General features: G+C 43.1%; 1 protein-coding gene across 1 annotated transcript in view; it reads left to right on the forward strand.

Moving 5' to 3' along the window:
• Positions 1 to 21,468, forward strand: part of LOC134657100 (uncharacterized) — a 102,376-nt gene that overhangs the window by 41,971 nt on the left and 38,937 nt on the right. The window contains exons 3-11 of the mRNA XM_063512653.1: positions 3,398 to 3,593; positions 7,597 to 7,716; positions 8,742 to 8,909; positions 9,659 to 9,826; positions 10,464 to 10,589; positions 11,080 to 11,287; positions 13,337 to 13,499; positions 14,679 to 14,827; positions 17,009 to 17,123. Of these exons, the coding sequence (XP_063368723.1) occupies positions 3,398 to 3,593; positions 7,597 to 7,716; positions 8,742 to 8,909; positions 9,659 to 9,826; positions 10,464 to 10,589; positions 11,080 to 11,287; positions 13,337 to 13,499; positions 14,679 to 14,827; positions 17,009 to 17,123 (1,413 nt within the window). The remainder of the gene's footprint in view (positions 1 to 3,397; positions 3,594 to 7,596; positions 7,717 to 8,741; positions 8,910 to 9,658; positions 9,827 to 10,463; positions 10,590 to 11,079; positions 11,288 to 13,336; positions 13,500 to 14,678; positions 14,828 to 17,008; positions 17,124 to 21,468) is intronic.

Consider the following 21,468-nt stretch of genomic DNA (forward strand, 5'->3'; position numbering starts at 1 on the left):
ACCTATTTGTACTTACGTTTTAGGTGATATGCAGATCTACAGTAATAAAGCGCCAAAAACTAGCAGAATGTCAGGGCAATAAAGTATTAAAGTGGTGTACAATTTTACACCTGCTTTAGGCGCTTTGTCCGTGTCGATATTTTATATACTGTCTGTACAGTCGCCTTCAGATATATGATTATATCGGAGCGGCCGAGGTGCTCAACAATATCTGAACACGCACTTTAACTCCTTGGCAATAGAGGCGTGTTCAGATATTTGTGAGAACCTTGGTTGCTCCGATATATCTGATGGCGACTGTACCTGTATCCTTTACCTACGCTCCAAGTTTAAGATAGATTTAGACAAATATGTATAATTTTTGTTACAATTCTATCACTTTAGTTACGAAACTGTGACGAAACTTGATACAATTCGTCAGTTTTGTGACGATTTTACATTTCACCCTAAAAGAGAACTGATGTAATAATATTTAGCAAAATAAACTCGGGCACTATCAATTTTAAATACAAATGATAACGCCAACCTGCCGAGTGCCAATTCAATTTAACTCTACCCACATAATAGGAACTGACGATTCAATGAATAAATTATTGCCAACAAACAAATTATTAACACCACAATAACGACGAGGCAATCTGAATCTAGAATGATTTACGAGGGCTGTTTGATAAGTACCCGTTTTCCAAATGTATTTTTCTACTCCAGCACTTAAATGTGTCAATTAAATGACTGACAGTGATATCTAAAGCAATGTCATTTGAATGATTTGTCTATAGGCTCATAAGATGACTGCTAGCAGTCATCTTATGAGTATAATACAACTGCTTTATTTTTTTTAAAGATACAAGTTCCGATCATCTTGATTGAAAGAGGTATGTTTTCATTTACAATAATAACTCTTTTTTTTTAAATAATAACTCAATTTTTTTTAAATAATAACTCTTTTTTTTTAATAATAACTCTTTTTTTTTAATAATAACTTTTTTTTTTTTTTGCTGCAGCTGTCATAGAAAAAGTAATGTATGCAACAGCTCATAATTGGTTCTTAAAATTCTCGGGTCTTTTTTTACAAAACTCGACTACGTCTCGTTTTGTAACTTCGACCCTTGAATTTTAAGAACCCTTATTATATCACTGTTGCATAAACTACTATAATATCACGGGCCGAAAATATGTATACAATCGTTTTAAGCCATTTTTCAGAGGTGGGAAAATTTTAAAAAAAACAGCATTCTTTTGTTTTTTTCTCATTTGACAGCGATTCAGTGAAAGCGTGAACTTAAAATTGTGAAAATGGAGAAAGAGCAGTATCGGTCTGTAATTAGATTCTTGTTTTTGGAAGGAAAAACATGTGATGAAATAAACGTAAGAATGCAAGCGGTTTACCATGAATGTGCTCCTTCTATGACAACCGTCAGATACTGGTTTAACGAGTTTAAGCGGGGGAGAACAACCGTCTTTGATGAGGATCGCCCAGGCCGCCCAATTGAGGTGACTACAGACGATATGGTTAAGAAAATTGAAAATATCGTTTTAGCCGACCGCCGAATTGAACTTCGAGAAATCGTTGATGCTGTAAATGTTCCAATCAAGCGGGTACAAAACATATTAGAAGAAAAATTGGGTATGAAGACAGTATCGGCGAGGTGGGTGCCGCGTTTACTCACGGAGGAGCAAAAACGGAACCGACTGACTACTTCGGAGCAGTGTTTGGCCGTGTTCAAACGTAACCCGAAGGAGTTTCTGCGTCGTTTCGTGACCGTGGACGAAACGTGGGTCACCACTACACCCCGGAAATAAAAGGGCAGTCGAAGCAGTGGATTTTACCGGGTGAACCTGCGCGAAAGATAGCAAAAATCGTTCCATCGGCTGGAAAGGTCATGGCGATCGTTTTTTGGGATTCGCAGGGTATTATACATATTGAGTTCTTAGAAAAGGGGAAAACGATAACAGGGCAGTACTATGCCAATTTATTGGATGAATTTGACGCTGTGTTGAAGGACAAACGACCCCATTTAAAAAATAAAAAAGTACTGTTTCATCACGACAACGCACCAGCTCATTCGTCTAGAGTTGTGATGGCTAAATTAACACAATTACGCTATGCCCTATTGCCTCACCCCCCGTATTCTCCAGATTTGACCCCATGCGATTTATTTTTGTTTCCCAACCTGAAAAAATGGCTCGGTGGTAAGCGATTTGGATCAAATGACGAAGTCATTGCCGCCACAGAGGCCTATTTTAATGACTTTCCGAAATCATACTTTTTGGATGGTTTATTGAAGCTTCAATATAGGTGGAACAAGTGTATAGAGTTAAAAGGAGACTATGAAGAAAAATAAATGCATATAAACAAAAACAACTGATTATTTTTTTCATAAACGGGTACTTATCAAACAGCCCTCGTAATGACTGAAATAATAATGACTGCGTTTTCTTAGAAGTTCCGACGATTAAGTTATTAACATTTTTATTGTTTTTGCCATTTACTGCCATTATTTTTCCGCAGCTTGAATGAGGTAATTAATTAATGAGACTGACTTTGTCGAGCCGCCTCAACTGTAAGTGCAACTGCAAAGCAGCGTTCCTTTTAAAGTTGTAGCTACTCTAGCATAAAAGCTGTCCTTGTTCATGTTTGTCACGCTCGGACATGCCTCCGGACAAGTCCCGAAGACGATTACACATTTCGCATATAATGATAACGATAATGTGTACCTCTAGCACGGTTTCAGCTCGTTGCGTAGACACGCAGATGCACACACCGGTTGTAATGTTAGTACCTATATGTGACTGTCTTCCCACACAATGTGACGCTTGACGCAACGTACGACGTCAACCGAAGACCAAGTATAGAACGGACGCTCAAGCGGGGCGTCGTGTGTGCGGTGATGCGGTCTTAGTGCACGCTGTTCAGATTTATTTTGACGCTGCCCGCTACGTCAGACGCTCGCACTGAGGCCGTACAATAACATATGATATGATATAAGCGATCGTTGCTGCTGGGTTTAGGACCATACTTATTCAACGTATTGCCTAAAATGATGACCTTTAATGACCTCCTAGCCTAGTAGGTAGTGAAGCGACCCTGCGAAGCAGGATAGGTTCTGGATTCCAATCTCGGTGAAGGCTTTGTCATACAGGCGCGTTTTCCGGGCGGGGCGTGAGCGGGTCGCGCCGCTTGTGTACATATAAAACGCTCACGCTCCGCTCACGCCCCGCCCGGAAAACGCGCCTGTGTGACGAAGCCTTAAAGCCGTGTATTTGTGTGTTGATTCGTTACAAAATATTTGCTCCTGAGTTATGTTATGTGTCTTATTGACCGAAGCGTAGTGTACGTTTTTTGAATACATTTCTTCTCTCCTATTCGATTCAATCTTAACAATACCTTCAACAGTTCCAGGGACAGCAACTACCGCGGCGGCGGCGCTGTCGGCGAGTACCGCACGGGCACCCGCATGTCGCTGCTGGGCACCGCGTACCTCCCGCCGCCCGCGCCGCCCGCGCACCACCCCCCACCCGCGGACCCGCCGCCCTTCAAGAAGATCCGTCTCACCGCCGAGCGCCACCAGCCGCTCAGGGTCGATACTAGGGTGAGTCATCGAGTGGTCATTCCTGACGGCCTGGCCCCTATTTCACCACGGCGACAGGTGCGACAATTCGACAAATGTCACTGTTGCTGACGTCACAGGCATCCACGGGCTACGGTTACCGCTTACCATCGGGCGGGCCGTATTCCTGTTTGCCTGTGGCCTGTTTGTGTGTGGAGGCCTGTGACGTCAGTAACAGTGATGTCGACAATTTTCGCACCTGTCACCGTGGTGAAATAGGGGCCTGGCCACGACACTGTGGCTTCGGCTAAGGCTACACCATAGGTTGGAGCGAGACAGCCAGCGCGTAGGCCGCGTACTAGCGGCAAATCAAGGCCGTTCATATATTTAGTCGAGCGCAATGTATGAGGTCTCTAGCGATTTTCATATCAATGATAGTCACAAGGTAGGTACGAAGTGGGTCATGAATTAAAATCTTCGACTGTACCTAAAAAAAGCTTCGTCACGAAACTGTAAAATTGTATCTCGTTAGTTACAATTTTGTGACGAAACTGATAGAACGTTACGACATTCCGGTCTACTGATAAGAGATTACGTCGTAATCGTAACCTGGTCAAGGTTGCAGGAAGCAAAAAACAGAAGTCAGAAGATTACAAATACACTCAAAAGCAATGAAAACGGCTTACGCGCGGAGATATATCAGTGTTTCTAAAGTTTTGAATATTGTCACATTTTAATTTGATGCTGTTATCCCAGGTATAAAACTTTCCTGCTGTCAAAAACAAGCACAGTCCAAAAATTTATCTTCCGTACCATTTCGTACATATTCTATTCTATTCTACCTTGTCACAGTGACAATCATATGAAAGTCGCTAGGACCTCATACTGTTGTGAGTTGTTACTGTGACAAGGTACGAAATGGTAATTAAATTAAATTCCTTGACTGTAAACCCAGCCGTTAACCTTTTCGACGCCGTGTCAAACACAAAAGCTGTCTCTCAGACGCCACGTCATCGAAGTGTCAAAACTGAAATTGCACTTTATGCATATGCAGCTAGGTCTATGCTGCTCTGTGGTCTGTGACTGATTAATACGTCTTTGGCGTTGGACCTGCGGTGCGTATATATCGGTGATTGGCGTCCAAAAGGTTTAATTGTATGGCTACTTTAGGAATGAATTCATTATAATGTTTACAAGTAACTTTGCTGCACGCTGTACAACATTTTGTATTGAATTTCCGTACAAATTAATCTATTTTCATCACTCCTCTTGAGTTGCATTTGCTCGCTTGTGTCTAAACAAAGTACATAGTACAATTTGACCAATGAACACTAGCTTCTTATAAAACCCAATTTAAAACAATCGACGACCTCACGAATAACAATTGTACGTAATTTGGCGAATGCAGGCAACACAGTACGTGCACAGGTTGCGTAGAATGCGTAGCCAACGTGCCAATCGTTTACGCTCCATAGCGAACGAAACGCAACTGTCACTGTCGCACTAATATGGAGGAGCGATAGAGAGAGATGACTTCGCTACGCTACGGAGCGATAACTATTGGTGGCATGTTGGCTCAGCTCCCTGCAGAGTAGTTTAACCAAGGGCACGACCATGACCGTGTTCTGACCTCTGTTTTAACCGACCCTGAACGGACACAACAAAAACACTAGAAACAAAGTGATGTGATAAGTCATACTGACCATGACTTGTTGAAAGTTTTGACAGCCGGATGGTTTTTTTCAAACGAGAGACTATTATCTTAATTTTCACCCCCTATACGCAAAAAGAGGGGTTATATCTTTGACGCCAATGTCTGTCCGTCTGTGGCATAGTAGCACTCCAACGGATGGACCGATTTCGATGCGGTTTTTATACGTGAAAGCGCATTTTCTTAGCTAATGTTTTAAAATCGATCCCGCAGTTTGAAGAGTATCAGTTTTTTTCCAAAATGATGTAAGGCATTTTTGGTATAAAATTGTTTTTTTGGCATAGGGGCGTTTTAGCGTAGGGGGTTTTTAAATTTTTTAAAGTTTTTATCTTTCAGTAGGAGCAGCGAAAGCGCTGTTATTGTTTGTCCTTGTCACAGTCTCACATTTTTTATTATTCCACACCATAAATTAGTATGTATTATGGTGGACAACAAATAAATTCGACCAATCATAGTGTCGCATTGCCTATGTTTTGTCCCTCACGGCCGCACGCGTAATATACCCCATCTATTAGGATCCTACCACCTATGGTTTTAGTACTTTAATAATGTCAATGTCACGATGTCAATGAACATGTAAATTATAATCATTTATTTACAAACAAGATATATACAGTGTATTACTAAAAGAAATTAAAAACTAGCTTAAATCTAAAATAGGCCCTTGAGGCATTGTACCAAGGATGCTGGCGACATTTCCTCGCTGTATCGCAATACTGATACGTTGTGCGAGGTAGCCGCCAGCTCTTCGGTCACCAGTTACGTCAACCAGACGCTTCGCGATTTCTGCGAACAACTTATGCGCGCTGGGACCCCATGGACCTAGAGTTTCAACTCCAAATGGTACAAAATGGTACTCTCTACCGAGGCTCTTATATTTGTTACGTTTTAAAATTTCGGCGCTTTCCGCCGCCCCGCCCGCTTTTACATTAGTCCGTTGGAGGTGGGACGGTGCCAGTGTGTCTACGCAGGTAGCATCCCACACTAACATCCGTCCCAAGCTCCAAGGAACCAAGGACACCCCATCGGGCCTCTTGCCATCGTCTCTAAAAATGCCAGTCGGCTCAAGAAGAGCAGGCACATTGATGGTGGCAAGAGACCGACGGATTATGTCATTAAGCGACGCATGTCTCGAAAAGCGTCCTGCACATGTTAATTTGGTTATGTCATTACGGTCGGTAAACAACGCCGAAGGCCGACTGTACCAAAACATTTTAATTGTGTTGAAAAGAACTCAAGTGATTTGTCGTGAGTTCTCAATTGCTTTGATTGAGTATTGCGTGTGTTATTTTTTTAGGACTGTAATTAGAAGAGGCTTTGTAATGTCTGACATTTATTATTTAATGATTGAATGTTGAAAAACTACCTCGCTATAGTTAGAAGGATTATCTAATAAACATCTAACGACTCTCTAGCTAGACTAAAATGTTTATTCAAGAATTTATTTTATCACACAATTTGTCAGCGTGGTTGATTTTAATATATTAAGGTGTGTAATGTCATAGAGAAATATAGTAAGACAAGAGTGCTCACTCCATACATCAGTTCAGACTATTAATTTCAGTGTGTACATCTAGCATCGAGTAGCGGAACTATCAGTACTGCTACATCTATTGTCAAGTAGCAGTACTGATAGTTCCGCTACTCGACGCTGGATGCTAATAGTCTTTTTTGGTACTAAAACTGATGTATGGAGTGAGCACTCTATGTATTTTTTTCTCTATGGTAATGTATACTTAACCCCTAAAGTGTCATTCAATAGAACTTGCTAACTATGTAAACAAATCCCCATACTAAAACTGACACTGAATGTCAATTTACTAGTAACTTTTGTTTACATAGTTAGCAAGTTCTATTGAATGACACTTTAGAGTCCAAAGGCTAAAAAAAAAGGAAATAAATGCCTTACATTCCATTGTATTTTAATATGTTTTCAAAGCAAAATGAAATTGCATTTGTCTCGATGTTTTGTATTGGCTTTACAAGTTACAGATTTTTAGTAGGTACTTACTGGTTAAGTCACAGACAGCCAGACATTCCAAAACTATAAGTGTTTCGATAGCTATAAGGTTCTGTATTGAATACTCTCAAAAATTAAAGAAATTTGCGTATGATCACAGCGATGGTTTATTTGCAACTGAACTGGCTTACATAGGCATCGATCTCTCTAACGGGAGACATGCATGTGTGTCTGTGCGTATATTTGTCTAAACAATAAGAATAGTTAACTTCGGAACCCTAAGAATAATACCGTGTGACAATTTAAACAAGTGTATTCCGATTCCATACATTCGCAAAAGGATTCCTTACTGATTTACATGTTTTGTTTTTCAGGAGCCGGTGAATAGCTATGGGGCGGTGGAGGTGCTGTCTCCCAACCCCCCCTCCGAGCCCACGGTGGAGGACCAGAGCTTCCGCACCACCAAGGATGAGCTCATACAGCAGATCTCAAAGGTACGTGTCGCCAGGACTCGCTGGACAGCTACCGGTTGAGTGTCTCCCAACCCTGCGAGCCACGTGGGGAGCAGAGCTTCCGCACCACCAAGGATGAGCTCATACAGCAGATCTCAAAGGTACGTGTCTCCAGGACCCGTTGGACAGCTACCGGTTGAGTGTCTCCCAACCCTGCGAGCCACGTGGGGAGCAGAGCTTCCGCACCACCAAGGATGAGCTCATACAGCAGATCTCAAAGGTACGTGTCTCCAGGACCCGTTGGACAGCTACCGGTTGAGTGTCTCCCAACCCTGCGAGCCACGTGGGGAGCAGAGCTTCCGCACCACCAAGGATGAGCTCATACAGCAGATCTCAAAGGTACGTGTCTCCAGGACCCGCTGGACAGCTACCGGTGGAGTGTCTCTCAACCCTCAGAGACACATGGGGGAGCAGAGCTTCCGCATCACCAAGGATGAAGGTAGGCCAGGAGATGCATGGCCTAGCCTGATTATTGAATGTATTCTTGTTATTGATCTAAATCATATACGAGGAACTTTTTCATGTAAAATGTTGCCAAGATGAGACCATATGGCTCGCACTGTCAAAAAGTTATCAGATAGCATGTAGAGCCAAGCTTCTAACTCTACAAGCCCTAATTTCACAAACTCTACACAGTAGTCTAAATATGTGGCTTGGCCGTTTCGCTATGTATGGTGAAACATGTATTCAATGTTCAGTACCACAGACAAGACATCCTCCAGACTGAGCATAGTAACGCTACCCCCTCTGCCACAAATATACGGTAGTTTTACTCCATCTTCGAGTCAAAGTGTCTTTGTGTGACTTCCGTGTCTTTGAACGGACCAGTCACGGCACGGGATTCGCTCGCCTCGTCCCCCGCACCCCAGTATTTTTGGTAGCATCGGTTTCATGAAATAATTGCTCTAAATTCCGTCTAGACACTCTAGAGGATTCCTAGTCTATGTTCAGTACTTTTCTGTTATACCAGTTCTTGTAGTAACGAACGTGTATTTCCCTAATTCCAGGTGGACCGAGAGATGGCGCTGTCGGAAGCGATGCTGGCGAAGCTCAAGAAGAAGCAGGAGGAGCTGGAGCAGACGGCCACCAAGCCCGCGGCCGCGGCCGAGCCGGAGGAGGCGCCACCGCGGCACCGGAGCCTCGCGCAGAACATATACGCGGAGAACCGGAAAAAGGTTGGTCTTGGGTACTGGTCCAGTCGCTATCAGATTTGTTATGGCCCCTCTACACGATGGGCCAGCGCCGGCCACTCCAAGGGACGCATTTATGCGTTAGAGGGAGCAAGTGATATTGCTATCTCATTCTACCGCATGACTGCGTCACTTGGAGTGGCCGGCGCTGGCCCATCGTGTAGAGGAGCCATTAATCATCGCCAATCGCCATCAGAGTAGGCTAAAGGTATGGCGTCATCGCTCGAAAACATTGCACCATACCTTTGGCCTAGTGTCGAGTAGATGGCGTAAACTTTGGCGTAAACAATTCAGTGAAAGAATAAAGGTTCCGTCACACCGACGCGCCTGTTGACGAAGCCGAAAGGCCTGTGCACACCGGCTGCGTATGCGTGACGTGCACGTGCGCGTGCAGCGTTGTAGTGTACAGATCCTTATGGGAGACGGCACACCGGCTTGCGTGACGTGTGCGTGTGCGGCTCCAACAATTTAGCGCACGCGCACGTGCACTTCACGCACACGCAAGCCGGTGTGCACAGGCCTTTAAGGATCCAAGTCAAATGCAGTTCTAACAGTTTTAATCTTCTGTCGAAAGATGGCAGTAAATTTACTGTGACAACATAATTTACTTTGACAATCCAGCTCTATTTCGAATTCTCTTTGCCCAAAATATTAGAGATTTATTATTTCAATAACAAACAATAAAACTTGTTTAAATGTAAAACCATGAATTCTTTTTTTTTTTTACCTTTTAGGCGGCGTCAGCCCACGCAGTCCTAGCGCATCTCGGCCCACCAGTGTTATATCCCCTGTACAACCAGCCCCAAGACACGGAGGTCTACCACGAGAACATCCGCAAACATCGCGGCTTCAAGAAACGGCTCGTCGAACATGTTCGGCGGTTACGACTCGAAGCTGAGAAGGTATGTATAGCGGTCACTCACGTGTGTGGTCTCTAGTGGTCACGCACGTCTCCAGTGGCCACGCACTATTGTGGCCACTCAGGTCTATAGCGGTCACTTTCTCTTGTGGTTTGTGTGGGCTCTAGTGGTCACTCACGTCTCTCGCAGCCCTAGCACACCTGGGCCTGCCAGTTTATCCCATGTACAACCAGCCCCAAGACACGGAGGTGTACCACGAGAACATCTGCAAGCATCACGGCTTCGAGAAACGGCTCGTCGAACATGTTCGGCGGCTACGACTCGAGGCTGAGAAGGTACAGTGGGCCAAGAAAGTGGTCTACCACCCTACGATTGAGGTTCGTTGGAACGTCATGAGACAACAAGGTCGACACACGTACGTCAACTGTACGTCATTGTCAACCTTAGCGATCGTTAGATCTCGCAGAAACTTTTGTCAAAACTGGTAGACCACTTTCTTGGCCCACTGTACGTGTATAGTGGTCACACAAGTATGTGGTATCTAGTGGTCACGCACGTCTCCAGTGGCCACGCGCTATTGTGGCCACTCTCTGGTGGTCACTCACGCCTATACCGGTCACCCACCTTGGTGGTCACTCACTCTGGTGGTCACTCATTCACATATTTGTTGTTGTTTCAGAGAGAAGACGCGTTAGCGGAGGAGTACAGCAAGCGGGCGGTAGAGTGGGCGAGAAGAGTAGAGAGGATAGAGCAAGGGCAGAAGAGGAAAGCGAAGGATGCGAGAAATAGAGAGTTCTTCGAGAAGGTAACTACTACAGACAAAAGAATACTAAAACGCGAAGTTAAACAAAACCACGTAGTTTTACCACGAGTTATAACGAGCCTTACCAGTCTTACCACTGACATTTTCGCTACCGTCTGTGTAACTTATACATCTCGCTCGCACTAATATGCCAATACGAGGGAGATGTATAGAAAGTAAGTTGTTACGCAAGCGCTAGCGAATGTGTTAGTGCATGTGCAGTGGCATCGAGCTGATCTGATGATGCAGATAGAAGGTGGCCATAAGAACTAGGTATAAAACAACGCAACCGTTGAGTTTGGGTTTTTAGAATCGTCTCAAGTAGTTAAATGACTCTAGCAATAAAAGCTTGTACCAAAAATCTTATTGATAAATTCCCACCAATTGCAGGTTGGTAGAGAATGCCATTTGGCATTAAGTCCGCCATTTGTACATTGTTGTATATACTCTTATTTTGCGCAATAAAGTTTAAATAAATAAAATAAATCCCCAGGTGTTCCCGGAGCTCCGGAAGCAGCGTGAGGAGCGCGAGCGCTTCAACCGGCTCGGGGCGCGGGTGAAGTCCGAGGCGGAACTGGAAGAGATCGCCGACGGACTCCACGAGCAGGAGCACGAGGTCAAGAAGATGAGGTCCCTGACCGTCGTGCCCCCGCTGCTGAGGGACCCCAGGGATCCCGCCCCCGTCTATAAAGACACAAACCGTAAGTCTGCCTTATTTATATTAAAGGACCATATAGTGTTCACTTACGTGTTTAGTGGTCACTCACGTATCCAGTGGCCAGTAACGTGTCTAGTGGCCACTCACGTGTCTAGTGGCCACTCGTTGCTTTAGTCTCACTCCCACGGCGGTCACTCACGCGTATGGTGATCACTCACTTCTATGGCGGTCACTCACATTGATAGTGGTCACAGACCATTATAGTAGTGACTGACCAATATAGTGTATGCTCTTAAGTAGCGAAGGACACGGCTTCAACCGGCTCGGGGCGCGGGTGAAGTCCGAGGCGGAACTGGAAGAGATCGCCGACGGACTCCAAGAGGTCAAGAAGATGAGGTCGCTGACCGTGGTGTCCCTGCTGCTGAGGGACCCCAGGGATCCCGCCCCTGTCTATAAAGACACAAATCGTAAGTCTGCCTTATTTATATTTAAGGACCATATAGTGTTCACTTATTTGTTTAGTGGTCACCCACGTGTCTAGTGGCCACTCATTGGTTTAGTCACTCATGCTAATAGTGGTCACTCACGTGTATGATGGCCACTTCAACGGCGGTCACTCACGCGTGTGGTTATTACTCACTCCCATGGTGGTCACTCACATTCATAGTGGTCACAGACCATTATAGTAGTGACTGACCAGTATAGTGTATGCTCTTAAGTAGCGAAGGACATGGCTTCAACCGGCTCGGGGCGCGGGTGAAGTCCGAGGCGGAACTGGAAGAGATCGCCGACAGACTCCAGGAGGTCAAGAAGATGAGGTCGCTAACCGTCGTGCCGCCGCTGCTGAGGGACCCCAGGGATCCCGCGCCTGTCTATAAAGACACTAATCGTAAGTAAAGATACAAATTTTCCGTCAATCGTGTTCACGACACTCGAGACATCTGGTGTCAAGTAGCGGTACTGATAAATCCACTACTTGTCGACTGCAAAATAGCTCCCTCATCACCAAATTCCACAATAATAGCAAGTCCCAGTATGTTTAAACACCATAAGGCTTCCTTTTGTACCTTTTTGGTACGGAACCCTAAAAACGATGTAAGATTCACGGCCTTTTTTGACTCGAAATACGTAAATAAGTACTTTTTCTACTCGTCGACTTTAATGATTGAATTAAAACTTCGTATACCACACTGTAATCTCATACTTTTCACTATAGGCTCCCTAATCAACTACCAATAATGTCTCCTATCGATACGCTTTAATCAACTGTAAGGAATTCGGCCAATCACGTGTCGCCACGATCAAGTACAAAAGACATCAACGCGCTATTGAATGATAGAAGCGCGTTGATGTCTATTGTATTATATTTATATTTACTGAATTTAGGTTTTATGGTAGAAAAAGTATTATTTTAATTGACTCGTAAAAAAAGTATTGTATACGAGTACAATATTATTGTATAAATCCTGCAGCGCATCCACCAAGTTCGCGGAGTCACGCACCGATGGATTTGCAGCAAATTTGCGCAAAAAAGCAGAGTTTCTGCTGAGCTGAACAAGGGACAGACTGAACAGCATCCGAAAGATAATTGCTGATCATGTGTGTTGTCCTGTACTTAAGAAAATTATTTTAATTGTAAAGTCTAATTTAGCTTTTAAGCACTAACATTATTTTTAAGAATTTACGAACAATAATGAGATTGATGTTATTCAACGCACAGACTTTATCTTAATGGAATAAATGAATCGAATTGAATAGTGATATAATGAAGCTTTTCAATCTCGTACCTTACTTAGGCAACTCAGCAAGCTTCGTTGCCTAAACACGGTAATCGACTGAAAAGCTCTCCATTATATCACGATTGTATAAAATACTATTAAATAGTACTTTGCTAGGAACGAGAGGATCTCCCGGTCGGTTAAACAAACCCTTAACCCAGTGTCAAATTGTACTGGTAACCATGGTAACTCCAGGTTTAACCGCTTAACCCCGGGTGAGTGGGATGTCGCAAGAGTCCCTTAGTAACATAAGACTGTCGATTCCTATTTCGGGGATACGTAAATCAAATATAATACATTATTTTCTTTTCCAGGACGGTGTATGGACATGGAGGCGGAACACAAGGAACTCGAGCATAAAAACGTTTGGACGACGCCAGAGCGGGACCTGTTCAAGGAGAAATACCTCCAGCACCCCAAGAACTTCGTCCAGATAGCCTCGTTCCTGCCTAGAAAGAGCGTCGGGGACTGTGTCAGGTGAGACAGACAGACTTTACCTAGTTCAAGACCTGTTCAAGGAGAAGTACCTCCAGCACCCCAAGAACTTCGTCCAGATAGCCTCGTTCCTGCCTAGAAAGAGCGTCGGGGACTGTGTCAGGTGAGACAGACAGACTTTACCTAGTTCAAGACCTGTTCAAGGAGAAGTACCTCCAGCACCCCAAGAACTTCGTCCAGATAGCCTCGTTCCTGCCTAGAAAGAGCGTCGGGGACTGTGTCAGGTGAGACAGACAGACTTTACCTAGTTCAAGACCTGTTCAAGGAGAAGTACCTCCAGCACCCCAAGAACTTCGTCCAGATAGCCTCGTTCCTGCCTAGAAAGAGCGTCGGAGACTGTGTCAGGTGAGACAGACAGACTTTACCTAGTTCAAGACCTGTTCAAGGAGAAGTACCTCCAGCACCCCAAGAACTTTGTCCAGATAGCCTCGTTCCTACCTAGAAAGAGCGTCGGGGACTGTGTCAGTGAGAATACTACTCTGTAACAAAGGTGACGCTTATGTTATACCAGACCCAACATCAAGTTATCAGGACAAGCAGATTCTATTTAGGAACCTAAGGAAGCGGGTACTAAAGAGGTATAGGATACTACTCAATGATTGGCACTGTAACTTCTCAATCCTTATCCTGTAAAGGATCTGCATGTTTTGAAAGTTTGCGACCTTGTGGCATAAATTGATTTAAACTTGACTCTGACACATGCCGTCAATAAGGAGGTACTGTGTCCTAAATTTTTCACTCCTGCGTTGAAGGGTCTGCCATTTTGTGGTCGAAATCGGAAACTTAAACTTGACATTACCACGTTGCGCCAATAAACAGGGATCTCCTGTGCTGCTCTCTGCATACGTTCGATCCCTATAGGTAGTTAACACTGCCGCTTTTAAATGAGGTTGAAATGGCTAATCATGGGAGGTAAAGAATAGTAAAGAGCCCAGGGCCCTATTCTCGAATGATATTAGTCTAATATTATTAGTGTGTTGTCATGGCAACTCATACGATTTGACAGTTCGTGGACTAATAATATTAGTCTATTATCGTTCGAGAAATGGGCCCCTGGGGCCCGTTTCTCAAAAGTTTGTAACTTGTAATACAATTGGAAGTCCCTTTCTAACAAAACAGATCAATTCGCAGATTGAATAATGAAGTATTGTGTGTCCTCAGATTTTACTACCTGTCGAAAAAGCGTGAGAACTACAAGCAGCTGCTCCGGAAGCCGCGGCAGCGGCGCACGGCGCGCGGCAACCCGCCGCGGCCCGCGCCCGAGCCCGAGCTGCCCGCCGGAGTCGTCACGAGGCTACAGAGGTCACAAGGTAATACATCTCCCTTTATTATACAAGCTTCTTGAAGTGAAAACTTCTTTAGCGGCGCTGTGCACTTTTTGAGGTGGGGAAAAACTGGTCACGTGACCGACAGATTCGACCTTGGAGGATACAACTAAACGGAGTAGCCATTAACAGGCTTTCCCCTCTGTCGAAAATAGGCGGCCAACGGTCATACACAATGTATGGACTGACGTTTATCTGACATGGGTTGCTAGCCCAGCAGGTAAAGGCGACAGATTTGAAATAGAAGTAGGAGTTCATCAAGGTTCTACACTGAGCCCAATACTCTTTAACACTACTATGGACTACTTGACGAAACACTGTCAAAAGCCACTACCGTGGAACTTACTCTATGCAGATGATGTGGTTTTAATCTCGGACAACGTCGACCACCTACAACAAGACTTAAACACCTGGGTAGAAGCGCTCGAAGCCAACGGTATGAAGATAAGTAGGAAGAAAACCGAATATATATCCTGTATCTTTGACGGTTTAACAGATCCTAAAACTATCAACATCACGATAGGAGACACGCCAATACCCAGAGTGTCGGAATTTAAATATTTAGGTTCGATAGTGTCCAACAACGGCAAAATTGATAGCGATGTAACTCACCGGATCACTACGGGCTGGATGAAATGGAGACAGCTCACAGGAGTCATGTGCGATAAGAAAATGCCACTCAAGACCAAAGGAATACTGTACAAAACAGCAATAAGACCCGCGGTTTTGTACGGATCGGAGTGCTGGGCTGCAAACAAATGCCATCTTAACAAGCTACACACTACCGAAATGCGTATGCTACGATGGTCAGCTGGTGTCACACTCTTAGATAAGATCCGGAATGAGTACATTAGGGGAAGTTTCGGAGTCGCACCAATAATCGATAAAGCCAAAGAAAAACGCCTTAGATGGTACGGCCACGTCCAAAGACGCGAAGAAGACCACCCAGTAAAGCTGGCCTTGAACCTGCCTGTAACTCAGCCACGCGGCAGTGGAAGACCACCCTCCACCTGGCTGACGACGGTCGAGAGAGACCTCAAAGAAGCTCAAATCGACACCAACGCCGCACGGAATCGTGCTCAGTGGAGGATGCGGACGAGGAGGGCCGACCCCAAGTAAATGGGACTACCGGTCTAGGGGAAAGAAGAATAAGAAAGCATACATTTGACGTTCCCCTCCCCCGCAAAAATCGGCAGACTGTTTTGTACAGAAAATTACAGACATGGCGTCTCCGTTTGATTATATCCTCCAAGGATTCGACAGATTGAACATTCGTAAGACGGACACGTGACCTGATCGAAAAACTGTTACAATGTCATTTAGTTTTCACTTCTGCCGGCACTCCCGGAGTGCAACCCGTTGTTTTTTATTAACTTGTAATCTACCTATGTATTTACAAGCTTTTATTTAACGTGCAATCTACCTATGTATGTAGGTATGTTTGTAAAGATAAGGGTCAAATCATGCAAGTTAAAGGCTTCGTCACAAAGGCGCGTTTTCCGGGCGCGGCGTGAGCGGGGCGCGCCGCTTTTACATACAAAACGCTCACGCCGCGCTCACGCCCCGCCCGGAAAACGCGCCTGTGTGCCGAAGCCTTAAATTTGACTCACTTCCCAGTTTCCGACGAAGATGAATACGTGTGTAAGTCGGGTGACAATGCAACATTATGGTACCATCGAACTGATCTGATGATGGAGACACTAGGAACTCTGTGATAAAACAACGAAACCTAACTGTGTTTGGAGTTTTAGAATTGTTTCGATGAGTATTAGTTGCCTGTGGAAAGAAAAGTACAGTCAGCGATAAAATTCGTACCAAAAATGACTTTTTTCCCATAAACTTATGTATTTGTGCTAGGACAAGTTAATTTTACTTGACACTGACATTATTTTGAAAATAATAGCCGACGAATTGATTTACCCTTCCATTTTAGTCTGTGAGAAATGTGTGATGGGGAACTAGAAGCATTAATCGACGAGAGGTTTCCTATTTGACAATCATATTGCAATTTTAGAGTAAAACCTTATCAGAAAGACTGTAAATATTAGGCTTTTTTTATTTTAAGCTATGTCTTATGACCACACTGCAAACTTTTAGAAGCTAAGTTAGCTACGTAACATCTGATATTTAATTTGTTTGTCTCTAATACATGTGTTGCTTTAACAGGCACGGTAGCGCGACCAGTGGACAAGGAGCCGAGTATAGAAGAGCAACAGGCGTTAGGGCAGGACGCGAGTCTAATACCCGCGCAACCCGCCGCAGCGCCACTGCAGCCCGCCCCGTAAGTTACTTCTATAATTATCAGAAACTTTTCAATAGTATATCACTTGTCGCGTCATGCGTCACTTTCGCACTCACTTGTTAGAACGTGACAGTGACAGATAATGGTGACAGACGATACAGAGGCGGCCATGCTAATGCCGCAGGTATGTGGGATGAACTATGGGGTAACAATAGACTCTATCTATATATCTCTATTAAATAGAGACAGTGCGTGTTGGAGGGTCTGCCATCTCGTGACCTGAATCGAAAGCGAAAGCAATTCACGCTTCTAAGCAGGTGCTCCCTATTCTTCACGTGAGCTCTATTTCGCACAGTAGGGTATGCCATCTAGTGGCTTAAATCTAAAAATGGAAATTTGACAATGCTTCTCGCCAGGGGTCGGACAAAAAGTGCCGATGACGTAAAAATGACGTAATCTTGCACACAGGATGATGTTTGAGTTTGTATTTAAACTTCCGTGTGACATGTAGTAATAAAGTAGTATTAATGAAGTAACAAAATAATCGTAAATAAATCCATGGAATTAATAATACAGGTGGTAGGGTGATGTAGTGAATAAAATAAATTTCTTCGTTGGTATATCTATCTTGATTACAGCAAGAGCAGTATACGTGTTTGTCACGTACCTCCAAAAACGGAAAATTGCCACAATATTCGAGTACAGATGACATTTTAGAGCGTTTTCTTATACATTAATAGTAAATATACATTTTAGCTAAATATAATCGTGAAGATACAATAGCTAAACAATAACGAAGTCAATTTATTGTTCATCTGATTGACAATGTGTCAGTCAAAAACGTACTTACTCATTTCAAGTGGCGATATCGTTTAATAAAGAGGTTGATAAATGATAAGTGATAATTGTTTATGAAAATCAAAAATACTATTTGAAATCATCCTATAAGTGGTTTGACGTCATCCGCACTTTTTGTCCGACCCCTGCTTCTCGCCAATGTACAGAGGGCTCCTGTGCTGCCCCCTTCAGTTCATGCATGCTCCCTGCAAGGCGGTGTGTCAAGATCGGGTCTAACGCGGCGGCAAGATTTTATCTTGCGGTGCGCATTGAAGGGACTGTCACCTTGTGACCTAAATTAGAATGAATTTGTGTTCTCTAACGCTCACTTTTAGATTCTTAAGTATCTACATTGATGCCATCTGTTGGTGGCGATTGGTACTTGAACCATCACTAAAATGAAATTTCAAAACTGAAACAGCACTCTATAACCACAGGCTCTTGTATGTACTACTAGATGGCGCTACTCTTACGAATCAGTCTACTTTTACGATGGACATGGATGGATTGAGTTTCGAATACACCATCAGTAACTTAAATGTAATAGAGGCCGATAGATGGCATACGGAGCGCGTGGGCAGGTTTGAAGACGTTTGAAAGGCGGTAGAGGTCGCTACTAGGACCAAAGACGTAGTTTAGGTTTGTAAGCTGCGTCTGAATATTGAATTGACCTTTCGTAAACTGTATTGCAAGGACATAAGATCTACCAGAGATCTGTTACGTGTTGTTATTAACTTATCAAAGCAATAAACTGCGGTAAAGCTTGTCGCAACTGACTGAAGGCGTTAAAACATATGTACATACCTATCCCAGTCATTTTAAGCGTTAAGAATGGACGTATTAGCGTAGGATAAAATTGATGTGTAATAAAGAAATATGAACATAACGAATGTTACTAATTTTACGTCACAGCGCGCTACGCGAGGAGAAAATCTCACTTCCTGGCCAAGGCAACACGTAAAACTTTAGACAAACCACGGGCGGTAATTCGTAAAGCCCCGCGAAAACCGAATTTCGCAAATTGCGGGAATCTTTCTCTTTTACTCCAATGAAGGCGTAATTAGAGTGACAGAGAAAAATGCCCGCAATTTGCGAAATTCGGTTTTCGCGGTAGCCCCTCAGATCGCATAATTATGGCCCTCACCTTCGGTTCGGGCCACAAACACCTGCGATCTGGAGTATTCACGAATTCACCTCCTGGTTTTTTTTTCTTTTGTCGGCTGATACCTATTCCGGTATCCTACAAAATTTGTGTGACTTGGACACCTAAAGCGAATCTTATAACATATCCATGCGTTAAAAATTGTTTAGGACTTTTTTAAAGTCCCTGACAAAGAAATGTATCTAAATATGTTTAGATACACTTGAAAAACAACCCTTCCCTCGTAGGCCCAATAAAAATTAACCCCTCAACCACTCACAAACCCGCAAACAATGAAATAAATTGATAAAAGCGGCCAAGTGCGAGTCGGACTCGCCCATGAAGGGTTCCGTATTTAGGCGATTTATGACGTATAAAAAAAAAACTACTTACTAGATCTCGTTCAAACCAATTTTCGGTGGAAGTTTACATGGTAATGTACATCATATATTTTTTTTAGTTTTATCATTCTGTTATTTTAGAAGTTACGGGGGGGGGGGGGGGGACACACATTTTACCACTTTGGAAGTGTCTCTCGAGCAAACTATTCAGTTTAGAAAAAAATGATATTAGAATTCTCAATATCATTTTTGAAGACCTATCCATAGATACCCCACACGTATGGGTTTGATGAAAAAAAAAATTTTGAGTTTCAGTTCGAAGTATGGGGAACCCCAAAAATTTATTGTTTTTTTTCTATTTTTGTGTGAAAATCTTAATGCGGTTCACAGAATACATCTACTTACCAAGTTTCAACAGTATAGTTCTTATAGTTTCGGAGAAAAGTGGCTGTGACATACGGACGGACAGACAGACGGACAGACAGACGGACAGACAGACAGACAGACAGACAGACAGACATGACGAATCTATAAGGGTTCCGTTTTTTGCCATTTGGCTACGGAACCCTAAAAAGGAAACAATCCATCCAATCACCACCACAAATACTGGCAACTAATAAAACCATACTGCCGCGAAACCCGCAGCTTTTTAATTACGACGAGTCAACAGCGAGAAATGAATTATTCACAGCCCTCGGAGACCGCGAGGCCGCGGACAAAGTGGATCATAAGATGTACCTATTGTTGTAGTTTATTATAAGATATCAACTTTCAGATACATAATTTTTCCTGTATCAAAAAGTAGTAATAAAACGTTGACTAAGACATTTACTTACGTCTAATTAAGTTTACTACAGGTAAGCTTAGACAAATCATAAACTTTTCATCTTAAGATCCTGTGCACACTGCACAAATTTCTAAGCCTTAGGATTTTTTGGCAAAACAACTGTGAACTGTAACCAACAATTTACGAGTACCTACCTCATTGTTTCCACGGCACGGTGTAAAAAGCTGCGCTTTGACATGTCAAAACGCAGCTTTTCAATCTTCAGGATACGATATCATGAAATTTTTTTTAGCTCCTTAGCTCCTTATACTTTTACTAGCGACCCGCTCCGGCTTCGCACGGGTTAACAAATTATACATACTTAAACCTACCTCTTATATCACTCTATCTATTAAAAAAAAACCGCATCAAAATCCATTGCGTAGTTTTTAAGACCTAAGCATACATAGGGACAGCAGACAGCGGGAAGCGACTTTGTTTTATGTTTTATACTATATAGTGATTTTTTAGTCCGCAAGCTAACCAATTTCCTTTCAATAACAACGTAAAATTGATATCTTCCTAAACAAGTAAAAAATTACAACGGTGTCTTAAAAATTGCCCCTCAAGTTACCTCGTCAAAAACAATATCCCCCTAGTCCCTCATTCAAAACACGTAAAGCAATCATCCCACTAGCAAGCCCGCCTCTTCATATTTGCCTTCACTCGCGTTATGAGCTTCGCCATAACTAGCTTTTTCATCTCCCATATTAATCGTTTCCATCTTTTATTTTAGAAGAATGGATTTTTTGCGCTCCCCGACCGCCTTTTGCGGGTTTTTTATACTTTTTATTGAGTTCGCTTGAATTTTAAAAGAGTTCATTTAATTGCGATATTAATTCAGCTGGTTGTTGAATGTTGGTTATGAAACTTATGAATTAGTTTATAAGTTGGTCTTTCATTCATGAGATTGTGAAGATAGTAATGAAAAGTACATAATTATCAGTATAGTTAATTTATAGATTTGATATTAAAAACTTTATCAGGTTTAGAACTACATATTTATTCACGTCACGGCTAGTAAAATTATATAATTAGGAGTAAAATAAGTAGGTACTTTATACACCACAGTAAATATTGATGGGCATTTAACAAATTATCTACTCTAAACTACACGCTCTTTTACATTAGTTTTTTCGCAAAATCTCCATTTTATTTTCCGTATCCACTCAAGTCCCAAGACAAATCAAGTTTGTTTTTTATTTATTAATATCAGGAATCAAACACGTTCCCCCGGGC

This window comes from Cydia amplana, chromosome 19, assembly GCF_948474715.1.
Source record: "Cydia amplana chromosome 19, ilCydAmpl1.1, whole genome shotgun sequence".
Lineage (NCBI taxonomy): Eukaryota > Metazoa > Arthropoda > Insecta > Lepidoptera > Tortricidae > Cydia > Cydia amplana.